Source organism: Branchiostoma lanceolatum, chromosome 14 (assembly GCF_035083965.1).
Source record: "Branchiostoma lanceolatum isolate klBraLanc5 chromosome 14, klBraLanc5.hap2, whole genome shotgun sequence".
Classification (NCBI taxonomy): domain Eukaryota; kingdom Metazoa; phylum Chordata; class Leptocardii; order Amphioxiformes; family Branchiostomatidae; genus Branchiostoma; species Branchiostoma lanceolatum.
Window position 1 is genome coordinate 6,756,154 of NC_089735.1, and position 25,321 is coordinate 6,781,474.

The 25,321-nt window shown below is 40.2% G+C and overlaps 2 protein-coding genes across 2 annotated transcripts; one reads left to right on the forward strand and one right to left on the reverse strand.

The window, feature by feature from the left end:
- Positions 1-221: 221 nt before the first annotated feature.
- On the reverse strand, positions 222-15,960 carry LOC136448170 (coiled-coil domain-containing protein 6-like). The gene is made up of 9 exons (XM_066447347.1): positions 15,727-15,960; positions 10,915-11,064; positions 7,834-7,962; positions 7,301-7,404; positions 6,685-6,842; positions 5,829-5,985; positions 4,988-5,085; positions 3,930-4,048; positions 222-3,399 (listed from the first exon to the last, which is right to left on the reverse strand). The coding sequence occupies exons 1-9, from the start codon at positions 15,934-15,936 to the stop codon at positions 3,325-3,327; spliced, it is 1,200 nt and encodes a 399-aa protein (XP_066303444.1). The 5' UTR covers positions 15,937-15,960; the 3' UTR covers positions 222-3,324.
- Positions 15,961-17,444: 1,484 nt separating this feature from the next.
- Positions 17,445-24,429, forward strand: LOC136449104 (uncharacterized protein sll0103-like). Its single transcript, XM_066448918.1, has 12 exons — positions 17,445-17,601; positions 19,109-19,328; positions 19,679-19,753; positions 19,954-20,030; positions 21,393-21,509; positions 21,843-21,929; positions 22,121-22,157; positions 22,272-22,351; positions 22,917-23,024; positions 23,497-23,537; positions 23,766-23,841; positions 24,130-24,429. The coding sequence occupies exons 2-12, from the start codon at positions 19,109-19,111 to the stop codon at positions 24,142-24,144; spliced, it is 933 nt and encodes a 310-aa protein (XP_066305015.1). The 5' UTR covers positions 17,445-17,601; the 3' UTR covers positions 24,145-24,429.
- Positions 24,430-25,321: the final 892 nt, after the last annotated feature.

Genomic DNA, 25,321 nt, shown 5'->3' on the forward strand with positions numbered 1-25,321 from the left:
GATTCACCCACAACTTCTTGATTAACTCACTCACTCAGACAGCAAAACACACAAAGCATAAAAAGATGTTTTTTATCAATGAAATTCAATGTGCGCTCTGTCCCAGCAAGGCTTCACTCACTCACTCATTCACTTTCTCTCTCTCTCTCACACACACACACACTGACAGACCGAAAACAAACATAATTCACCCCTCCGATGAAGAACATGACACAAGACTCTTCAGCATCAAAGTGCTTTATTTGCAACAGGCTTATTCGCCAAACAAAACAGCATAAACCAAGCTCCTCTCTGTACATTACGTAGGTCATCAACAAGTCTCACTTTGAAATAACTCTTCATTTACTTTGAAATGACTTTTCATTCAACCCTTTGGAAGCATACTCTCTCACACACCAATATGATATTTACTACAACTAGCAACATTAATATTTCATTACCTCTTTCTGCATCTATTGAAACACCACATAATTTTCACTGTACATAATGTTCTTTCTGGTTTGCCTTCTCAGCATATTTTGTCATCTCGCACTCAATCCTTGACTACGTCCCCATGAAGATTACATCACAGCTAACCTCAATAAATTCAAGTTGTTCTAATTAGTTGTGTTATTTATCTATAATGATACAGTTCATTCTTTATAGCCACAGTTTTCAATAAATGCTACTTAATCACCAACTGGCCGCATTTCGCAAAGCATAGTCAGTAATTGTTCCAACTTTCAATGATGGATGTCATTAGATATGTTTGCCTATCATTTTACAGGTTAACACATACAAATGAACACTACTTTGTTGATACATTTACCAGGTCAAATCTAACAAGTTTGGCTAAAGTCTCCATTCAGTTGGAACTATTGAAGAAGCTACAACATGAAATCTATGTGTAACTACAACTGTAGTCACTAATGCTGATTCTAGTCTGAACAACTTCACAGAAAGAAGACAAGTTCTATAAAGATTTTTAGCAGAGCCATCACTGCATATACTAGTCAAGGAATTTAAGTCAATTCTGACGTTATAGCATCCACTGTTACACAAATAAAGTTCCCATTTCAAATATCGGCATGGCATATATCAATCTGACGACTTACTAAATATGTCACTCCATTGTTACATGATAGTCGTAATGTTCTAACCTTTGTACCTGTTTGTGTACATTATCTTTTAGTCACAGGGTTTAAATCAGATCAAAAGTAAAACATACAATCAATGTTTAAATGTTTACTTCCTCCACATATTTAGCTTACGTCTTCAGCAATATTGCCTTTTTTTCATCTCTAAGCAAAAGAAATACACACTGGTAGAGATTATCCAAACAAGACATTACAATGTCTCCACAACGGCTTTCTTTAACCAAAGGTATTCTACAAAGGCTTTAAACTTTTATGTTTCCATGTGGTATTGTCTTTATACATTGACATTTCTGTAGTCCCTTGTATTTTGCTACAATTACTAATTACTCAGTTTCCAGGTTCCCATAACAATTGACTTAGTAAAACCATACTCAATAGTTAGAGTGTTTTACTGCTTTGTGTTAAGAGGTTTCCGTAGTGCATATATGTGACAGTTCTAAAGTCACTGTCAAAGTTGTATTTACTAATGTAGCCTGTCAAATAACTTGTAGTACGGTAGTTGTTAGCATGTATACATTACTTATTACAGTGTGGCGCAGTGCAAGGCAGTTGTTGAGTTGGTTTTATATTCTGCCAATCATCTAAATATACAATTCACTACATGTATACAGGGCTTTTTTATTGAGCTAAACAAGCTTCATTGCATCAGCCATGCATCTACATTTGTATTTCGATGACTCAGTGTGACAATTTCAGTTTTGCGATGTACCCAGATACAAGCAACACTTTTCAAGGCTCCTTCAGCACTAAGTGGGTTGAGAATGCCAGCTAGCTTCTGGAACACATCACTCATATTTTACATCTGTGAATATTGACACATTTTTCTAAGCAAATAACAAAAAGTCAGTACATGTTGTCCTGAACTACCAACTTCCATGGCAAAAACTGTGAAGAAAAAAGAGTTGACACTTCAAAACTTAAAAAGAAAATACAGATAACAAATCTCTTTTGACATTCATGTCCCTCTGATAGCTTGTTTTGCTAAGAAAAATCAGTACTGGGATAAACTTTCTTGAGGGAAAATCAACTCCAATTTGTAAATAAAGGATTTAAACTTGGAATGAAATTTCAAATGCAGAAGAGTCAAATGTATTTTTGACTTAAAGAAAGCTGCACAGTTTTTTTGCTTCCAGTATAACACCATGCAATACATTATACATAATGTTCCCATATCTTTACACGTATCTTATTGAATACACTTTGTCAATCAACAATCTACTACAATTACAATTTATTGTACTTCATAGGCTTCACAATCGATACACCTCTTTTCATAAATTTCCGGTCAAAATTGATAGAAAATAACAGAGATGATCAAAGTAAATCAAAGTTGTGGATACAAGGATTTCCAAAGGTTCAGGGTTGCAAACAAGGGTCTAAATTCAGTAAACCTTGTCATCAAAAGATAAAGTAGAATGAAAATTCAGTGTATAGTGGTACTCATCTGACCAGAAAAGTAATTTTCAGAAGAAACTTGAAGATGATTGGCACCCAAAATTTGGGAGAGATATACTAATTTAACACCAAATCAACCCTCTTAGAACCATGGGAACATTCCTAGATACACACTTTATAAGGTGATCAGCACACATTGTCAAGTATTTAACTCCAAACATCAAGCCAAAGATCTTTTGTAAGTCATAACAGCTTTTAACAAAGGCGACAATATTCTACCAGAATGTGAAAGCAACAAATGAAAAATCTAGAAATGATAACAAAAAGATAGAACTTTGTGGCTTCTTAGTGGAAAGTTATAAAGAAAACAGCAGCAGTGGCCTCAGTCCAACTCAGCACCAAGTCACTATATAAACTTTAAATCAATACCACATAGGAATAGCTCTCACATTTCTTTCCGATAGCATTTACAAAGGATAGTCAGCAAAGAAAATAATAACTCTTCTCTCCAATCAACTGGCTACAAATTTACGCTATCTCTGATATTGAACACGATGTGTCCCTCTGTATAACCCATTCAACTTCTCTAATTGAATCTAACTTAACATTTACATACCCAAAGCATTGTCAAGGGTATCCTATAGACACCACAGTGAAGCACTGATAGCAACGTCACATTCGGTTTTCATTTTCATTGCGGAAGGCAACAGTTATACATCGCTATGCTGAACATTAATTTACATTTGTACAAACCACAGTGGCCAGTTGTAGTGCATATGGCTGGAGCGAGCCACTATGTAGAGGGGGAGGCAGGCTTGGCGAATCCCTTGTCAGGGCTACTAATGGAAGAGGGCCTGCTGGCTGGCCGCTGGAAAACAGGCAAAATCACATTAAGTCCTTGACTTGAGGATCTCAGCTTCTAAATCTTTATATGAGCGTTTAAGGATGGCTTCTACATATGCATGGTTACAAAGAATACATAGATGGTATTTATACATGCCTGTGGTTTGGTTTGTCTTCAAGTCAATCAAGCTTTCAGTCTAAAACACGATGAATAAAACTCAACACATTAATGATAGAAAAAACAGAAATTATACAACTAAATTTGAAAAATAGATAGAAAACTTGAGCATGCACTAGTTAATACATGTACATAGATCTTCTGCAATCAGGGAGAGCACTTCAGATTGCACCATCAAAGGCTGAGAAAAAATATTGTGTAGTGCTTACAAGGTCCCTTAACTTCTCATCAGTTCAAGTTGAATTTAAACCGTTCTGATAGCAACTAATACCATAACCGTTTGAATGTAACTAACATGACTGATACTTTCTGGGCTCTACATTCTCTCTATACACATGACCTACGACCTTTAGCAGAAAGGGAACAGACAGACTTACCAGAGGTGGTGACATGCTGGTGAAGTGCATGCTGGGAGTAGACTGGAAACTACAGCTGGAGGAAGAGCAGCGGCTGAGTGGCGAGGGAGGGCCAAACGGAGAGTGGCTGAAAGTCGCACCTAAGGGGGCCAAGGTTAAAAAATATCATCAACAATCCCAGTAATCAAAGTATTGTCAACTGCCTGGACTAATAAGGGCAATATGTTGTGATGATGTTGCCGCATACTGACTGGTAGACTGAAACCTGCTCGATCTAATTTCACACCCTTGAATCTTGGCTGTCGCTGCATGTGCTGTGACATAGTTCATGTATGATTTACATACAGTTCTACATGCACCTATTGCTGGGATCCCAAAATTGAGCAGACTCTGCTATTTCAAATAACTCTAATACAGTAACTACACATATTTTTCATGCACAAGTTGGGGTTCAATGCTGCAGTCCTTGTGCATGTCATATCATGTGACATGGACATACATGTCTGTAATGTCTTCAGATGACTACATTTGTATGTTTACAAAAACTCCATATAGTATTACATGTAGCTGCGCAAGATGCTTAGTTTGTCCAGAGTAGAACAAGCAAGTTGTAAAAAGACATGAAAAATGTACAACAGTTTGTGATCTGTGGACAGTTTCTCTAATTTTTCATTGACAAAATGATTAGATAAATCACAATTTTTTTCAGGAAACATTAAAGTAACATTGAAAGTAAACAAAAATTCCTTTATTCTTGTTTACACAACAAATATTACCTCTGAACATAACTTAAACTGACTACAAAAGGAATAGTTTATGTTGCCACAATTTTTGGGTTAAAAAGTCATAAAATTTTTGAAAATTAGACAAAAAAGATAACCAGGGATCTTTTTCCTGTGATTTTACCAGTAGCAAGATAGCAGTGTTTCCATTGATCAAATCAACATATCTAAGATATGCTTGGCTTCGACAGCATGAATTTTGTTGAAGAAAAACGTCTTGTTTGGAACAAAAGTGTCCACATATCACAAGTGTGAAGACAAACGTGAGAGGTTTCCTACTTTGTCCTTCATTCCCACCTGGTGACATGGAGCGACTAGAGGAGGGGGAGTAGGGGATGGGGCTGGATACTGTACGTGGTCGGATCCCTCCATGGGACGCCATCTCATTGAAGGCCCTGAAAACATAGAAAAGATTTACAACATGGAGTGACTAGAAATGGGAGAGTAGGGGGTGGGGCTGGATACTGTACGTGGTTGGATCCCTTCATGGGACGCCATCTCATTAAAGGCCCTGAAAATACACCAAAAATATAAGTTACAACATGGAGCAACTAGAAATGGGAGAGTAGGGGGTGGGGCTGGACACCGCATGTGGTCGGATCCCATCCATGGGACGCCATCTCATTAAATCTAAAGGCCCTGAAAACACACAAAATCCATGGATAGTTTTCTGTGGTTGGTAAATAATTGAAGGATAAAGTTCTTAGTAACATCTGACAGCCTTGTTTTGGGATGATTTTCTGTCAGAAAAATAAGCAGACAGAAAAGATTGTGATTTAGCATGTACCCTTCCAAATATCTGCTTCCTCACATGTACTTAATCTTACATTTCCTTACACCCAGACTTACCCTCTTCAAAAACAAAGAAAGAACCCAATGTTACTGAAACATAAGCTCCTACATGTGAAGGTACATGTAAGAAGAACCAAACATAGTGACTATGTTTGGTTGCAAATTGTTATAATTCTTTATCATGAATGGGTTCTAACTAAGCATATTTTCGTAATTTGCATGAGTTTGTTTCTGTTGACTATTTTTGTGTTATACTTTTTTTTTATTACAACGTCTGTGCTATGCATGTCTATATTTGTTTTATGTTGGCAGAATAAAAAGAACGTGGAAAAAAAAAGATTCGGACCTCTCCTCGTCCATCTCCAGACTGGACTCGCTCTCCGACAGCTGTCTGCTCAGCGCCTCTCTTCTCTCCATCTCGCGCAGGAGCTTCCGCTGCAGCCTCACGTTCTCCTCCTTAATCTGCTTCTCCTCTGCAACGTAGTGCGCCATCTTCTCCGCATCTGTAGGACAGATGAGCCACACTCTCAACATGTTCAACAACCCACTACACACTTATGAATTAGAGTTGGAGTGGACCAAACCTATTAGCACAGACTTTGCTGGCTAGCCCTTAGAAGTATTTTCTGGCTAGTTGTGCAGCCTTTGATGTGAAACAGAATAAAACTGAGGCAGGTATGGCCAAAGGTAGCTGGTGTAACAAGTAAGTATAAGCTGAGGCAACAGTAAATGCCCATATGTGTGAACAACATATTCACTAACGTCACACAGACATGTGTTGAAGTAATCCATTCTAACTAATGCTATGGTCACATTTCAAACTGGGCCTGGAATGCGGGAATCAAAACTAAAAGTGTCAAGAAATATACACAAATTATGCTAATGATAATTTTTTACCGTTTTGTTGTCTTCTATACCATACTTTTTGTTCTAGCAAACTGCCCCACCAGGTAAAGGTTTGGAAATGTGACCATAGCATAAGCTTGAGCAACTATCTATTTTGCTTCCTGCATGACATGTACAAAATGTACATGCAAATTTTGTCATCCCAATATCTTTCTTGTCTTTCCAGACTGCAGTGACTTGCCTGATCAAACTTGTAATTGTGCATGTGTGTGTAAAAAGTCATTTCAGACTAGAGAGCTAGAGCTACATTTGTCTTCTAAAACCTTGTAATGGAGCCCTTGTCTGTTAGTACTCACGCTCTTGCTGTGCCAGCTCCAGTTGTCTCCTGAGCTTGGACACCTCGTTGCGCAGGTACTGTACGTGCATGGTCAGGTTCTGTGCAGTGTCGCCCTCCGTCAGTTCCCGTGGGGAGGGGGGCGCAGACACCGGCTGGTCCAGCCTCTCCTGAAGCAGCCTGGTGAATTTGTCACATCAAAATATTCAACTGTTATATTTTGTTTTCAAGATTCATAATATTCACAAAATGTATTCTTTTAGCTTGGCAAATCGTAAGTAGTTGGAAATTGTTTCTGTAACCTGCAATTTTGCATGTTGCAGGTGGGTATTATATGGTCTGAAGCCTTGTTTATTCATAAGAAGGTCAAATTGGTCTGCAGGCCACTTTTCATTGAGGTGATGAGGGAAGAGGTGCACTATGATCAGGATTTGATTTACTTATTTGGCTGTAAAAATGTCAAGATTTCACCCTATCCATCCAAAAATTAGGACCTCACGACAGGAAATTGATGAAAATGCATTTTTTAGACTTAAAATGACAGATTTAACAACGAAAAATTAATACATTGACTCTCAAACAATGAGAGGGATGGAGAAAAATTCAAAGCTGGAGACAACCTTGACATTGATACTGACCTTTTCTCTGCCTCCAGTCTGTCCATGCGTTTCCACAGCCGGTTGACCAGGGCCTCCTGCTCCTGCTCCAGGGTGTTCTCTAGCTCCACCTTCTCACGACGCAGCTGGGAAGGGCAAAGGTCTTGTTACTGACTTTTTCTTTCTTTCCCCATTAACTTTTCTACATTGAGCAAGAGCATGTCTTCAAAGCTCTGTTCTGTTAATCATCCTTTTATTAACAACATTTCTTCAAATATACAATTAAAAACTAAACAAGTGAACAACTCGACATGGACAACCTGGCCATTGTGACCACTCTTTAGTGGTCACTCAGATAATTTTCCCCACTGACACAAGCATTAAGAATCCTGTCTATGGTGACGACCTGTCCACATAGACCAGATTTTATTGGTCCCTTTCTTGGGCAGTTTTGACTGTAAAAGAAGCTGTCACCTTCAACAGTCACAGTCAACACATATTCCCCCTTTATGTTTACATCGACAATCCTATTCCTTGTGTTGATTGCATGCAGCAAAGTTGTTCCTGGGTCTAACCTGTTCCAAGTTGTTTTGCTTCTGGTGGATCTCGTTCTCGAGCTTCTCGATCTTCCTCATGAGTTTGTTAACCTGGAACTCCTGCTCCTGCTCCAGGGTCTGCTCCAGTTGGACCTTCTCCTCTCGCAGCTAAACATAAACATAAACAACAAATATAAACAATCTTACTTGTGAGTTTGTTAACCTGGAACTCCTGCTCCTGGGTCTGCTCCAGTTGGACCTTCTCCTCTCGCAGCTAAACATAAACATAAACAACAAATATACACAATCTTCCTCATGAGTTTGTTAACCTGGAACTCCTGCTCCTGCTCCAGGGTCTGCTCCAGTTGGACCTTCTCCTCACGCAGCTAAACATAAACAAAAACAACAAATATAAACAATCTTACTCATGAGTTTGTTAACCTGGAACTCCTGCTCCTGCTCCAGGGTCTGCTCCAGTTGGACCTTCTCCTCTCGCAGCTAAACATAAACAAAAACAACAAATATAAACAATCTTACTCATGAGTTTGTTAACCTGGAACTCCTGCTCCTGCTCCAGGGTCTGCTCCAGTTGGACCTTCTCCTCACAGCTGAACATAAACATAAACAAAAACAAAACAGGGCTCAAAATACAAAGTGCATGATTTATGCAATGCACTTTTGTGCATCCAAAATTGGAGCTGTGTACCTACATGTTGATCATGGGGTGCACTGGTGAATCAGTCCTAGATTTTTGTGTAAGGTTGTACATTGTATACTGCTCTACAGCATACAATGTCATGTATTCTTGACATTCAAGTGAAAGAGAAGAAAAGCTTTGTAGTATTACTTATTTAGCATTTGAAGTTCACAAAAACATTTGGCTTCATTAATTATTTCATGTTGTGCATCCAAAGTTTTTCTGTGCACCTATATTTTTAGGTTAGATTCACCTATTTCCAAAAATGAATTTTTAACATATAAACACAAACAATGCTCCTCAAGAGTTGTTGATCTAGAACTCCTGCTCAAGTGAAGTTTTAATGGAGGTTTAGTAAGAAGTAAAAAGATTTTCTAAAAAAAATAGAACAGGATTGACAATTGTCAAACCTATAACTAGATTTTCTAAATTCACACAGTGTCTGCCCACATTCAAAGAGAACCGGTGTTCTAACTTGTGTGACACTTCCAGCCCACAGGAAGAGAAGAATCATGCTTGCTGTCCCAACACTTCCTGCCCTGGAGACAACCTACATCCTCTACATTCCACAGTCACACACAGGAAAACCACCAATCCCACAAACCAGCTCTGGAGGAAATCTCACAGCTGGGAAATCAACCACAAGACTATGTCAATCAACTCTTAACATACGTTGGCTTTGACTTTGTATAACACAACTGCAGAGAAAAATGGGACTGTTGCACTTGTTGGCTATTGGAACTGTTTCTGAATATTCTGGAATGTGATCTTTTGGAATATGAATAAAGCTTAAACTATCTTCTTGTTTAAGGTGCATTGATGCTGTTAAATTTGTATTAGGCCCAATTTATACAGAGTTTTTCCAGATATCTAAAAAAATCCGCCGACATCTGAGCCTTAGATATCTGGACGCATTTATACACACCGACAGGAGGTACCGCAGGACTCACGCAGTGCACTGATTGCACTCGTGACCTTTGACATACAGCGCGCGTTTCAAAATGGCGGGAGAACCGCCTGTGTTTTTCGTCATAATGAATCAGATGGTATTCTTTCTTTATCTGACTCGCGTGTGGCTAAACATGAGGCAGCAAGCAAGGGTTGAGCGTAAGAGGCGTTTGAGGTACCGGGGAAGACGACAGCGACCGGTCAGAATCAACGCTGCGTTCCTACTCGCTGCCCTTGTTGTGGCGGAGGGGGAGGGCCGATCCACCGAACGATCTGGCATCACGAAAGAAGTCCGTCGTCCGTTTGGGAACAAATGGTCCTTGATGCTAAGAAGGTTTCCCGCTTTATCGCCCGCCAAATATGTAAACTAGCGTGAACCCCAACCTCCAGATGTCTACTACGCGACACATTCTGTTTAGACGTCCGGCTGGAGCAGTCGGGGACTCCCGCTGAGTTGTCGGGCGAACGCTTCAGAGTGGTCGGCTGAAATTTTTCCGACATCTAAAAAAACCCTCATTAAGACCATGAAATTCCTGTCTAGACACAGAAAAAAGCTGTCGCCTGGCAGATATCTGCAGTCCAGATATCTAGAAAAGCTTGTGTAAATTGGCCCTTAGTTCCAGAATAGAACGATCCTGACTGTCCTTCACAATTAACAGCCCAATCAATGACAGCATGGTATTAGCGGTTGAACCAATGAGAGAGTAGCTGCATTGCCATTGAATATTTCTATTGTCATGTTTTTATTTTGCATTTCTACATTTTGGCAGATGCAGGCAGGATTATAAAGGATTGGTCTGTAAGGGAAAGGGTTGATGATAAAACAGACAACAGGGAAGAACAGATGACTAGACCATGATGTTAAGGGTATTGGGTACACACACAGTACTCTGCTCAAGATAAAGATTACATCATTCTAATAGACATAACTTTGCAACTGTACAAACAAGACAACTGAGTTTTACACATTCCTGTTCACAAGCATTTAGACAACTCTTTCTACTGAAACTATGACGTAAGCTTTTAGATAAAGTCTACTAAATGATTCTGCCAGGTCACGTACATGTTTATCTGCCACCATGTCTACAGTGATCTCCAAATACAACATCCCCCAAGCATACCGGTAATGCACTCTTGTCTATTTACCTGCATACCTGGGGATGCTGCACTAGACATCTTTCAAACACAATGCTTTTCAAAGTGGCAGATATACATGAACAATTTATGTAACCCAGGGGTTTTTCTAGAAACATTAAACAAGAGGGAGAACACACAGGCGAGGGAGCGAATTCTATGTATTTTAGGGAAGAATCAATCACTGAAAGAAGCCTGTATGCTAGAAATTAAGCTTAAATCTGAATTTGACAAGGGGGCGCTGGGCTGAAACAAGAGGGCGCAGTGCCCCTCTTTCCCGATTTAGATGAACCCCTGAATTGTAACCTGAGGGATGAATGTTGATGCTGATTATACTGTACCTTCATGAGCTTGCGTGACAGGTCGTTGGTGAGGAACTCTTCCTCCTGCTCGTAGTTCATGGCCAGTTTCTCCTTCTCCTTCTTCAGAGACTGGATCTTCTTCAGCAGTGTGTTACTGATGAACTCCTCCTCCTGCTCTGCACGGGCTTGCTGTGAGAGGAACAGAGGATGTTGTCAGCTATGATATAATAATCAGGTTTACTGATAAGGGATATATCATGACTCCTCGTGTATCATGATTTTCTTGGGAGAGAAAACAATAATTGACATCTGAATTCTGTTAAGGGAAATGGTATAATGGACTATACCACATTACTTTCAGGAAGGGGGTAACAGTCTGTAATGCTGCAGTACCTGAAAATATTGCTAGGGAGCCCAAAATTGTAGAATCCCTTCTGCACTTTGATCTTTTTTACTCTTAGTAACATAAGGGTACACACTTAACAATCATTGCCTCTCTAGTTAACCTTCTCCCTGCTGCCAAATCCCATAATGAACACAAATCTGGTATTAAATCTCCTTTAGCAGGGAGAAGGTTAATTGTGTCATTTTCTGTTTTTTCTCCCATCTACTATCTGCTATCTACAATCACCTGACGTAGGCCTTGGCAGTAACCTAATGTCTATAATCTAATTCTGCATCCCATAAGCCTTATCTACATGTATGTGCACAGTTCTGGGCCCTGTTCAGAAGTTCATTCATTGCGTCCAAAAGGAACCACTTCATTAAGGATGTTTCCATTCTACCATGGCTGTTCATGAATAAGAATTAAAACTCAAGAATTTTAAAAAGAATTTGCACCACTATTGCAATTAGAAAGAATAAAAGTTGCCAGATAGTCCAACATTAGATATATCAAATCAAGATACATCATGGGAATGACTCCACGGTTTGAAGACTTTATGTACTGGCTAATATTCTTTCCTCATACACTGTATTCTGTATGCAGATGAAACAGTAATGTTTTGTCAGTTATACCAAGCTTGACAATGACATTACGTTACCTGTATCACAAGATGCTGTGCATGGATTTTGAATATATTCTAAATATTTGTACATTAAAATATGATAATGAAATAGTAACTAGGATATTGTGTGAAAATATTTTGATATACTCCCCTTTAATTAAGTTTGGCTTTTTCTGCACTAAGACTCCAAAACCACCATAAAATGGAGGTAAAGTGCCCCCCCCCCATCTTAAGTGGCATATTGATTTTTGTACAAGAGGGATGAGACTTCCCACAGGAAGTGACTGTGAGAGCCATATAATGGCCTGGTGGTGATAATATGGACGGGTGGCCTGGACACTAATGAGTTTTACCAATGTACTAAAAATCTAAGTGTATGCTTTGTTGAAAACCTTATTAGTTATACCAGTTGTTTTGAAGGAGTGAGACTTTTATTTCAGAAATTAGATAAACATCTATATATGCACGAATGTCATCAGTAAAATTAAGTATGAATGGCCTTATCCAGAACATGACCTGAGGGCTCAGTCTTCTCAAGGTCACTAACCCACAGGTCAAGCTCCCAGTGGGATACAGAAGATCTAGAGTTGGACCTGGGCATACAAAATCACTCAGGTTCATTAAGGAGGTTACATACTTGGGTTCATGTAGAGACTAAAAATGTCAAACCTCTAGATCTAGGTTCATTATGTTATATATTATATGTACATTTATCAAGTCAGAGAAAGTGCTTGCAAAGATTAGTATTATGAGTACAGTACTGCTTAAAAACAAAAAGTAGAGACACCAACATATCAAATTAGACTTAGAGTTAAGCAACATGCAAATTCAGAGGCAACTGAAATCTCACAAACTATAAGTTTGGTTTTCTTAAAATCTATGTTGTTCTTATCGCAAGATCTAACAGCTTGGAAATGGTATATCTATTATTGACCAAAATGTATTGATTTTCATGTGAATTATTGATATTTTGACACTCTAGCCTACAAAATTTGATTTTCCTTTGGAGAAAACAATTTCAAACTCAAACTTTAGTCAAAGCAATACAATATCTGGACCATGCCTGGAAATCTATTTTTCACCTTCAATCTCAAATAATGTTAGCATTTTTTACACTGTAGACATAGTACACTACACTTTCAATTTCAAATTCTTTGCAGTTACTTTTCAAATGATATACGACATATACTGTATACGTAGTTACGACTTAGTATTGAGGTACATGTACATTCAAGTAATAGCACAGATGGCTGAATCGCCTACTGTACATGTATATTATGAATCTACAACTACATGTACATGACTCAGAACCCAGACAGAGAACGCTAATGTTCTCCCCTAATTATAATTTCAGATGACAAATATGACAAATAAAGGGGCTTTCTAATCCCAACATAGATAAATCAGGGGATTTCACCCTCCCCACAGTAAATTACACAAAACCCAGGTTTATATCTCGCCATCTGCTAGTGTCCAGACATCCCAATAACTGCCACCGGAAAGGAAGGGAAATGAAAGCATCTAATCCTGCAAGAGACCAATAACTCAGGGTATAAGGCTTTGGGGCATACTACGATGTAGCTCACGATTTCTATCACTTGACGCTGATGTATTTTAGCTGACAAACCCATTTTATTGAATTGGGAAGTACACATCACTGAAGAGGGTGTGTTATGGGGGGGAATATGATATTGCTGTGCACATTGCAATAGAGGATTCAAGAAATTTTTTGTAAGCCTGCCAAAAATCCACAGTGAAAGACATCCCTGAGTCAGCAGTTCTGTTTTGAAACACTAGTATCCTTCTCTTTACTATCATTTCTGCCCTGCTACTTCTTTATTTAACGCTGTGCGGCTGTTCTGGAATGTTGTTCCTCTTATCAAAGCCACAGTTGAACTCTTGATTATTTTAACAGTTTGTTTAACAAAGGACTGAGGCATGGGTGAGGTAAACATCTATTTCTGGCCATGACTCAACTCTGTTTTGGGAGGGTCTCAGTGATCAGCTGTTTGTGGGTGGTACAGAGCAGGGCTAATGAATGTAGAACCATGTTGGTATAGTAATCCATACAGTTGTAGTGTCTCCTGTATGGTATATTACATGACTACAGCAATTTTTATCTATTTATTTAGCTAATATAACAGCAATACACATTAGGTCCTCATGTTTATACTTAAAGCAATTGTTTCTAAAGATTGGCATGAAAAGCTACACAAAACCAGAAGTACAAATTACAACAAGAAAACATTTCTCCATCACAACACATACACATGTCCATGATGAAAAATGCTATTGACTTTATATAAAGGTTATGACTCAATAAAACATGACAGATGCCACCCACTGCAAGGTCAAGTTGAAATATTCCAACCGCCCTTTACTGGCTGAGCTGTAATACAATAACCAATGTCACAATTTGGGAGGGGAGGGGCAGCTTCAAATGTTCTGGAGTAAATGACTCTCTGATTTGATAAAATGTGAGGATCAAGTGGACATATTTCAGACAAGCATATATGAGCATGTCTAAATATGTAAAGACTATAAAGTGACATAGAAAATTGGACAAACAGAGATTTAGATATGGCAACATCAAATGCCAGGGTCCTTGGCGGATGTGACCATAAAAATTATGCATGAAGGAGACAAATTGGTTTAATCAGCCATGATCATCCAGGCATGGGAATTTCCTAATTCTGCTGATTTTCCAGATGCGATGGCGTCACCTGTCTGTGACAGATAGATGGAATGGGCTCGGCGGACACCTTGGAAGGAACCTAATGACTCAAGGAGGAGACAAGAATTCTCCAAGGGGCAGCAAGGAATTGATTATGTCTCTTTTATAATTCAAGCAGGTCCTGCTTTCCTTCCCTCCATGTTTGAATCAAGACACCAATGCTTCTTAAGTTAAGGGCGGAGACAATTTCATATTCGATAACTGCCATGTTGTTGACATTCCCTCGATATGACAAGGGATTATGAGTGCAAACGGCAGCTCTGTAAGCTTCTCTGGGACAAATTGTTATCATTTTGTGTACACCAATCTTAAAATTAAATCTGCCAGCTACTTTCTGCCAGTTTTGGATTTGAGCATTCACAATCGCTCTAACATGTAACCCACACTGCTGTGGTTTTGACAGTCATTTCTATTTAATACAAGATGCACTGATATTGTATTGGTTAATGCAACTATGAGATGTTTATAATTTTTTAGCCCCTTAACAAACAACAAGACTTGAAAAAATCAGATTGTGATTTAAGACACATCTTACAAATCTGCCAACCATCTTCCCTCGGGACATTCTTAAAGCTAGCAACTCCCACAACACCACAAAACCAAATCAAGATAATTTGCAGGGTGGCCTTTATAAGAATGCGGTGCCAATGGTGCTGTTGTTGTTGTGAAATCTAAACTTGGCTTTAATCACAAACACTGCGACAGTAGCTGACCATAAAAAAATGACTTCTATATTTGCCCGTGTTTCCATGCAGGAGGGACACACATAGGGAAAACCCGACACGGCGAAAGGGTGGCATGTTCGGACTTGTGAAAGGACAACAAAAGTCAGGCGATGGAAAATGGAGCGAACATGATATCACGTGCCTCCACAAAAACAAATGGCCCGTCTGGGACATTTTATTTTCTTCAAGGGTCACGGGCATGGGGCCCATATCTCTGCGTTTTCAGACATATCAACTTATCCATATGGAGCCTAGTCCCTTCCTCTGCTATATCTTAGAGCATTTGGAGTCTCCTGGCGTGTCAATCGTTAAGAATAACTACCTTCACGACCAAAATAACAATTGTTTTCAGGGTGCCAAGACAAGCCAGACGGGGGCAACTTACGATAGACACACTGGCCTTGCGGAGCGCCTTGTTCTCCTCCTGTAGCGCCTTGCAGCGCATCCTGAAGGTCTCCAACTCTATCTTGAGAACTCTGTTCTCCTGCTGCAGAGAACTGATGCGGTTGTGGAGCTCCTCTGTGGGAGAGGTGGCCTTACTCCCTCCCCCATCTGTCGACTCACTCTCGCTCATCTCGCTCGCGCTGTCCGCCATCTTGGAAGTGAAGTAGGGCGAGACGGCGCGGTGCATCCTGGGGGACGAATAAAAAAACTCAGGTGACTTCACCTGAGCCTTGGGCGTGTCAAGGGGGCGTGTCAGTTTAAATTGCGCAACATTGTTGCCAGATCTTGCGCAACTTAAGCTTTCTAATACTAGTAATCCGCCACTCCCTAGCGTCAACTCTGAATTAAGAAATCGAGACGGTACACTCGTATCTTTTTGACTTGAAGTTAGACTAGCCTCTACCAGGCCCCGCGGATCGCTGGAAAAATGGTAGAAATTGGCCAAAAAGAGTGAATTGTACATTGTATGAAGGGAGTCGCTTACGCAGAGAGTTTCCAATCTGCAACCCTAGGCCTCCAAGTGAATCCCTGGCAAATATTCTCCCGGCGTAGTTAGTCAGTGGTAGACTTAAGTTAGACCTCCCGATGATGATAAGCGAATTGTTTCACGACTCAATCGAACTAATATTTACCACGATCAACATTTCAATACATGTAACGTTACTCCGGTACGGAAGGACAATGTCTACGTTCTTTGTATCACGTACTGCAGACGTGGGAAGCATAACAAACGTTACACGAGAAACTGATTGCATTCTGGCACATGACCGCATAAATTACGATCTTACCGAGTCGTCTGCATGGTCATGGTGTCGCGGATATCTAGTGACATGATTTCAAAGCTTCTTGTTATAACGTTACTACATTGCAATAAGAAGCAACTAAGAAGAAAATACTATACACGGTTAGACTAACATTGATGTGTAAAATGCATTTCACATTCTATTAAATACTTTATCTGTAAGATGAAAGGAAATGCCAATCTGCCGAGGGAAATCGAACTGGCAATGTAATGGTGACAAAATTTAATTTGATATTCATTTGCTATTCAAACAACGTCACGTGTGACGCGGGGTTGCTGGTGTCTGACATTGGAGATTAGTAATCAAGGCAACGTCGTATTTTGTCCAGTAGGGAGCAGGTTCGATATGTCCATGGTAGTCTAATCTGACAGGTGTTTGAACCTGCGGGGTGATACACCGGTGCACCATGGACAAAAGAGACTGTTCGTGCATTGGGATTCAATTTTTGACTGAATTCTAATGTCTCTTTTGGTTGTCAGTTGTTAGGTCGGAATTGAACATAGCAAAACATTCAAAACACATGTACAGTACTAGCCCCCCTTTTCGTTCGTGCGTCCGTCCATCCATTCATTCATTCTTTCTTTCTATCTTTCTTCTCGAGCTCTCTTTCGTTGCACATGGGGCTATGCAAACTATGCGAGCTTTGACAGACGTAACGTTACGCACGAAGACGTTATATTAACGTTAACGGCTACATATATAAAGAACGTGCCGTTGCCATGCAAGATGCTCTCTTTATGATGACTTTACTTTAAAGAATGTCAATGCTATCTGCCTTCAATCCGACCCGACTCCTTCGATTTCCGAGCTTCATACAATGTAAAGACCACACTTACCTGTCCGAATGGACAGGTGTGTGCGACAGTTCCAGGAAATCACGTGTGCGTTTGCGCATGCCCGCTCCCGTTTAGAGTAGTAGTTTCACGTTACAACAGGTAAACAACAGGTAGCTAACTAGAAGGCAGGTCAGAGAGTGTTTCGTTTTCAAGTTCACCGTTGGAAAACGCATCGAGGTACTAGTATCCTCGTTTTGTAGTTTCCTGCCGCCATTTCAATTTTTCAGTAATGAGTACTACGTAGTGAGTAAAACCGTTGGTCCGTAGGCAAAGAAGAACTGTCGTTCGACCATGTCGTTTGAAAATGCAGCAGCAGAAAGCAACAAGCACTTCGTTAACTAGCACTTGCAGCCACACAGTTCAATCGGCTTGTGGCATTCTTAAGAAATGGATATCTATCTTGACTTCCCGGTTTCGTAGTTTAACAAAGAGGGAACTGCGTCTTTGGAACGTTGTTTTTTAAATGTTGGAAACTTGCCCTTTGAAACTTGACCGTCCGTCACAATAGGTACATTGATTAACGCCTCTGTACACTACAACTCTTTCTATGTGTCGTATGTAACGTTACGTATGGTTTAGTGGTGGTATGCTACATGTCTACGAACACATGCCCGTAATCGATATCAAGTTACAAGGTCTTGAGACGTTTAGCAGGTATTCAGCTCTGGGCGGCTAACGTTACCTTAAGACATCATTTTGGAAAGAAACACAAGGTCACGTACGTTTTCTCACTTGTCATTGCAACCAATTACACCTCTTATTAACGTGAGAATCTGTTGATCTCCAAGCAGATGTACGGATCTGCCTAGGTTAGGAATCTGTGTGGTTTAAAAAAATAGCTGACACCACAATCTAAGTCATGAAAAATATTCTAACGTATCTGCTGCAAAATAACATTTTTATTAACATTAATGATTAACATGTGTCGAAAATGATTTAGAATGGGAATATTTCATTTGTTAGTTTTCGTGCGGGACATTTAAACCAGTAAGGCGTGTACGTGACTTGGAAGTACGACTATTTGTTGACGCGTAGAAGTTTAAACTTTGACCCTGTGTGGGGAGGAGTCGGTGCTAGCTTCTTAAAATGGTTGCTTCTGACTGTGTGTTTGCCAATGCACCTGTCGGAATTAATCAGCTACATGTAGGAATTATTGTGTATGACTGAGATTCTGCACCCTACTAGCTTTCCGTTACAGCATTGTAGTCAAATATCCTGCATGGCTCCTGCCAGCAGATATAGCGTATAGGAGGGAGCATGTTTTTGCCCTTTGACAGTAAACAAAAAGAACGAAAAACAAAGTGACGTCAATCCCAACAGTCGTGTCAATTCAAACAAAAGGTTTAAAGTGATTGATGAATGACATAACATTAGAGGTTGACCATAAAACTGTCTCATTTGTCTCTTTCGTCGCTTGTAGACCATGAATGTCAAAAACATTGTGAAGTGATCTATCTAACGACAAGCATGCTATCAATGCATTGATATTTAACTTATATTCACGGGAAAAACAACACTTTGCAGTGCACAAAGTAGTCCAAGGCTGCAAATTATGTTACCTACTAACAATTTTTTCCTGATATAAATTACTCTAAAATGTGAACTTGTCCGTGTTTTCTGGTGCAAATAATCATTTGCAGTGCTTTAAACATAATGTTTTAAGTGTCATGTTTTTGGTTTGTAGATGCCGCTAGACACCGTGTTGTGTCTGGACACGTCCGGGTCCATGTACGGTGCGGGGATGGACTCCTTGCGGAGGGCGGTGCGCCAGTTCCTGCAAGGAGTACAGGAGACCGCAAGTGAGACCGGCCTTCGCGAGAACGTCGCAGTGGTGGAGTTTGGGAGCAGAGTCAGGATCGTCCAGTCTTTGACCAACCAGTATTGGCGAGTGCAAGGTGCCGTCGGTACGTTTCAAGTGTTCGTTTCTCTGTCTGTCAGTCTGTTTGTTTCTTTTTAGATTCAGCCTTTCGCTTAAGCTTTAGAAATAGGCACACAACACATTACAATATCACATTGTGATATATCTTTTATCATAACAGGTGTGATGAATGTGCACGAGAGTGACCACCCTAGGTTTTTTTTACTATCCTGACATTTGAGTAAAGTGACAGAAATTCGAAAAAGTCCGTTTCGCTGAAAGCAATAAAGGCTATCAAAGATCAGAAAATCAGTCTTCCCATTACTGTGGATAGGAGGACGACTATATATAGCAACGCTAATTTTTGTTTTTAAAGACGTCGCCTTTTCTCCACAGACGGTCTGCAGGCAAACGGCGGAACCCCCATGTTCGAGGGTCTGATGGAGGCTTTGAAGGAAATATTGCAAAATGGTGAGTTTACTTGGAATTTTGTTTCTTTTATCTTCTGCAGTACGCCTAGAATGTCAATTTACTATGTCAATGTTGTTTCATTTAGATACAAACTTTGCCAAGTGAGCCTGAATCGCGAGTGCCACACTCCAAATCTGTTTATGTATATCATATTTTGAAGTTGAACGCAACCTTGACCTTCTTATTGCGGTCATTGATAGGAGGGGTCATCTCCCTGGCCGGAGGAAGAATCAAGATGACCCCACGGGTCATCCTCATGACGGACGGGAAACCAACGGTGAGCTGTTCATTAATAAGAAGTTTATTGCTTGCAAGTTCATGCCCGTGGGCTAATTGCAAATACATGGTAAAGACATAGGGAAAAACATACATGCGTCAGTAAACTGTGTCTGACTTTGTTGTAACAATAGGCTACTGGTACTGAATACAATTGTTGGCTATATCTAGACTAGCTGGCCATGGGTTTGACTTCTTTTTTGGAGGCAGTGGAAGACGAAAAGTCCCACTTTTTCTAGTATTTGTGGGTTTTGTGCTTTCAAGAGAAAGGTAGCTTTTTGTTCATCCGTGAATGTGTAAAAGTAGGGGTATTTCGTGGTAACTTGTTTAAATAATTCGGTTCTTTTGTCACTGTTAAATAGACAGCTTGGATATAAAAATGTGTTTCATTAATACCAAGGAGGTTTAATCTCATTAAACCTCCTTGCTAATATCAATTATTTTGTATTATAGACTAGTGTTGACATTGTCTTCTTTGGAGCTTTCAAGCCACGATCTTCATGAGTGAGTTCAATTTGTATAGTTAACAGACCTCGCTCCAACAAAACGCACAAGTCTCTTCGAGTTACCAGCTGTCCATTCAAACCTTCATGAAGTTCAAATGACCAATCACTGAAGATACGTGACCTCACAGACGCGTGACGTCGCTGACTGATAACGGCTGCATGTGCGATTACAGTAACCAGCCTTTGAGGAAACTTTTTGTTACGATGGAATAAAGCTGATTATACCACCATTCCACTAGGGCGGCGGCCTCGCTGCGACCGCGCTACGACCGAGTCACGGCCAGTGTTCTCGTGAACTTTCACTACTCGTCCCACCACAGAGAATTTTTCAGCGTACTACCAGGTTCTCCTCTGATTCACACCACTACTATTGTACAACTACCAGCATCTAAGTCATTCTACAGTAACAGCTTTTTTCCACGAACTGCAAAACTCTGGAATTCCCTCCCAGCCCACTGCTTTCCCCCCGAATACAACTTACAAACCTTCAAAAGAAACACACACCGCTGTCTCTCAACTATGCCACATTAGTTCAATTAGTTCAAAGCCGAGAAGTGGCCTCTTACGGCCTTGTATTGAGCGAGATCGTTAGAAAAAAAAATTCATAGCTAGAATGCTCAACAAATGTCATGACTAAAAAAAAGCGAATCATTTTACGATTGTGTGTCTTGTTATCTTTGCATGCGTCTTGGTTTTCATGTTGTAAGATATTCCTATCATGAAGTTATACAAATTCAATTTATGTCGCAGTGAGGTGGCAGCGCAATCGCCGTCCACTGGAAGGGGGGGCATTACTTTGTTAACGGACACAACAGGTGACATTTCATACTGATGAAGAAGTTTAATGTTTCATTTAGAACGCAGAGAAGGTGATAGTGGCGGCTGCGAGTTTCAGTCCGAAGGGTTACAGTCAAGTTGGTCTGCCCTACCCCATCCCCATCGCCTGTGTGGGGTGCGGCTCGGAGGTTGACGTGGTCAGTAAGCTATTCATGATGTCTATGCTAAACTATCATATCCTGTAGAATTTAATGGTCCTTAATGGGACAACTGGACTTTTGCACAGTAGGGAGTGATCAGACGTGAACCATTACGAATTATGAAATGGTTGTGCGTTTTTTGTTTGTTCACATTTTGTATCTTGTATCGTGACATAAAATCATCCTTCGCGTAGATGTGCAAATGTGTATGTAAGTGTCATGTCTTTGTCTACATATTCCATGCAGAAATTAAGATTTGCTTTGATATACATACATTATGATTTGCATTAATATACATACATACGACACTTTAATCGGATGGTCCTGTAGGGTTTGTTAGCCGTAATCGCCAAGATCACGAACGGGATGTTCGCCATTGGTGACGTCAGCGAACTGTCCAGCTTCTTTCGCAAACAGGTAACACATAAACAACCCAGGCTATTACACGTTTTCCGTTCTGATTTTTATCATCTTCAAAACGTACGTTTTTGGTGCGGATGCAATGGTGTTTGTTGATAAAAGAGCAAATAAACCTTGATCATCAGCTCCTGTGCTCTGATACATTATTCCATCCGTCTCTGCTATAAACAAGAATCTCCTTTTTACAGGTTCTCCTTATCCGATTTGCCCTGCAGTTCGCCCACGGTAAATATCATTCTATTTTGATCAATTAACAGCTTAATTGTGTTAACAGGAGAAAATTTGGATAGGAGTAGCAAGAAAGAGAAAAAAAGTTTAAATCATTTGACGATTCTACAGATATGGAGAAGCTCCGGAACCTGATCTTGCTGCGGGAGTTTATGGCTAGGATGGGAGAACAGGTCAGCGAAGAGGAACTGGTTAGTACACACTCACTACAAATACTTTGGGCAGCTGTATCTGTATCTCTGTAGCAGGTATAACCGCCCTTCGGCGTAACACACCAGCTTTGCAGGCACGTGGCGCGGTAGCAGCTGGCTATATTACACTGAACGACCTAGCTGTCACATCCAACCTTTGCACATCTATCTGCAAGCGCTCTTTAAAGTGTTCCACTCTACTATAGTTCAAGGAAAATTCGAATTTTTGAACACGTAGGTTGAATGTTTACGTATCTCCGTTTTTTTCCAAACTCTTTGTTCCTTTATTTTAAGTCTACATCAACATTGTCGGGGCACATCATACGGATAACGAGGTCTCGATGTAGTAGTAGTACATGTGTTTACATGTATTATCATAAAGTGTAGAAGGCGTGACTATACGTTAGCACGTACAGCTTGACCAATGTTGAAAGTAGGCCAACAGAAATTCATATACTAGTACAAGTTTACAACACTAAATACACTTGAAGAAACGCGGGCTTGCTCAATCTGCGAAATCTCCGCCATGTACAGAGCTTTTAGTACTTTTCCTCGTGCTCTACAGATCGGACTGAAGACGCTCCTGTTGGCGATGATAGTCGCCGCGTCGGCCGAGGAAGAGAGCCCGTCCCCGCCGCCAGCCCAACTGGCAATTACTGCTCCTCCACCGAGGGTAATAAAATACCCGCTTCTGTTAATAGTAAATTCTAACAAAATACATAGAGAATTTGTATTTTACCAAACCTATTGGATTCAATCATAATATTATGTACATGTATGGGTAGAAAAAATAGGGTGACCACTCTCAGTGAGCTGTGACCAGTCAGCACTAGGAAGGCATACCATAGAAATAGTTAACGTAAGAGACTGTCAATCAGCACCAAGGAGAGATACCTATCAAGATTTAGTTGAGAAATAGCCAATCAGCACCAAGGAGAGGTAACAAAACAGAAATCTGAATAAGAGATGGTCAATCAGCACCAAGGATGGATACTATACCAACAATTAATGTAAGAGTTGGCCAATATGCACCAAGGATGAATACCAAACGATAATTGTGCTTCAACAATACAACAGTCAAGGAGAGTATGATTTCCGCATGGTTCCTTTGCAACAAGATTAACCTATATATTTTGATGTTTTAGTCATATTCGCCTCCAGTCAGGACACAGCCGGTCAGAGTCAGGTAAATATGAGACCAGTTTTGCCATTTTGCTAACCTGATTAACGAAATGTGCTGCATCAGCGTATTCTCCAATGAGGTTTCGATCGGGGGGCTAGGAGTGTCAACTGCCAACATTATTTCATGTGGTTTCGGACCAACCAAGTTTACCCAATCTCGATCTTCGAAAATCGATCTAGAGTCTTGTAAATGTAAATGTGACAAAATCCCGTCTACTTCTTATGTCGGCAGGGAGGAAGTGAACCACTGTCTGCACTGCGTGATATCGCTCTTCTTCCCTCTCTGGATCTTCGTCTGGTGCTATCTGGTACGGGCGACTTCACATGCACGACGCGAACATTCTCATTATGTTTCACATAAAACCACCTTCCTGTGTGTCACTTTATGAAATCGTTGTGTCAAGAATTTACACCGACTTTGATGTTGTACACGTTGGCAATATTGATAGTAATTTAATAAATCAAAGAGCTCTAAATTTTAAGTTATAGAAACAAACTTTGCAATTTTCTTTTCTATCCGCAAAAAGATGTCATATGCAGTTTAAGTACGAGGTTCGTTATTTGTTGTTACTCATGTCATCCATGCTGTTTCACAGTGTTGTGCTGACTAAAGAAGGCAAACGGAAAGACAGAGAAAAGCAAGATGGCCGTGTGTTACAATGTTTGGGGTGATCTTCAGCACCGTGTTGAGGCTTCGTTACAACCACCACTTCCCTGCAACTTTAAATTTGTTCGTTTTAAAGATTTGGGGTTTGCTTTTGCAATACTTCGTTGGGACAATTTTAAGACTTTTTCTACAATTGTCAAGATCATTTTTCGTGTGTTGTGCGACTGTAAATATCTTTGACACATTTTTTAAACATTGCTACTTTTTACTTATGTGTGTCTGCTGTATACGCAAGGAGGTTGGTATACGCAAGTCCAATTGTAAATATATATTGACTATTACATTGTATCAAAATTCAGCCTGGGTACCACCCTGGTTAGATTCTACCCTCCGGCCACTATCCATCGAGTGTGTGAACTAACATAGATGGTACTAACCTGGCAAAACATATTGTATACTACGGAAGAGTGTAGTATTTTTTTTAAACTCAAGCAATAAAAAGATAAAGCAAAAATAAATATTTCCTTTATTTGAGTTCTTTAATGATTGCTGGATAGCTGTGGGCTTTTCATGTAACATCCCTGTGGCCTGTAAATGAATGAAGCAGTTGAAGATGCTGCAGTGTGACTTGTGCCTGGTAGAAGGCGCTTGAGTATGTTTCCAATGTGAATATCTAACCACTTTGAGGGGAGGGGAGGGGAACAAGCATATTGCCTAAGGTTTCCGGCGTAAGCTACGTGTTCGCCCTGTGACTTATGAGAATATATACTGACATTCGAATTCCCTCACACAGCTCGACATTAAATATTGCTCTATGACGACATACATTAACAATACCATAGTACTGGCGTCACAATGCCATTGGTGTCATTATTACGTTACGCGATTTCCTGTCTCCGGTAGAACATGTACATGTACACAACATGGAAAACAAGACGACTAAAATTGTATTTGTACACATATTTATGTCTTGTTTTTTTAGACAAGGAGCGGACCGGGGGTCTGCTGGTCAACCGGTCTTGGTTAACAGCTAATAGCTAATACGAACGAACATGTGCGTGCAGATGACGTACATGTAGTTGTCTGCTAGACAGTGACTGCGCCGTCATCCAACCATAAACGGGTTCGCTTGCACATCCGGCGATCACATGTTAGTCACGCGTGCGGTTTATCGCATATAA

Coding starts and splice junctions, on each gene's coding strand:
- LOC136448170 (XM_066447347.1), bottom strand. CDS start 15,936: ATGGCGGACAGCGCGAGCGAGATGAGCGAGAGTGAGTCGACAGATGGG. Junction 7,405..7,833: donor AGCAAAACAACTTGGAACAG/GTTAGACCCAGG, acceptor TGCCCTTCCCAG/CTGCGTCGTGAGAAGGTGGA. Junction 3,400..3,929: donor CCAGCATGTCACCACCTCTG/GTAAGTCTGTCT, acceptor CCTGTTTTCCAG/CGGCCAGCCAGCAGGCCCTC.
- LOC136449104 (XM_066448918.1), top strand. CDS start 19,109: ATGCCGCTAGACACCGTGTTGTGTCTGGACACGTCCGGGTCCATGTAC. Junction 21,510..21,842: donor GCGGCTCGGAGGTTGACGTG/GTCAGTAAGCTA, acceptor ATGGTCCTGTAG/GGTTTGTTAGCCGTAATCGC. Junction 23,538..23,765: donor ACACAGCCGGTCAGAGTCAG/GTAAATATGAGA, acceptor TTATGTCGGCAG/GGAGGAAGTGAACCACTGTC.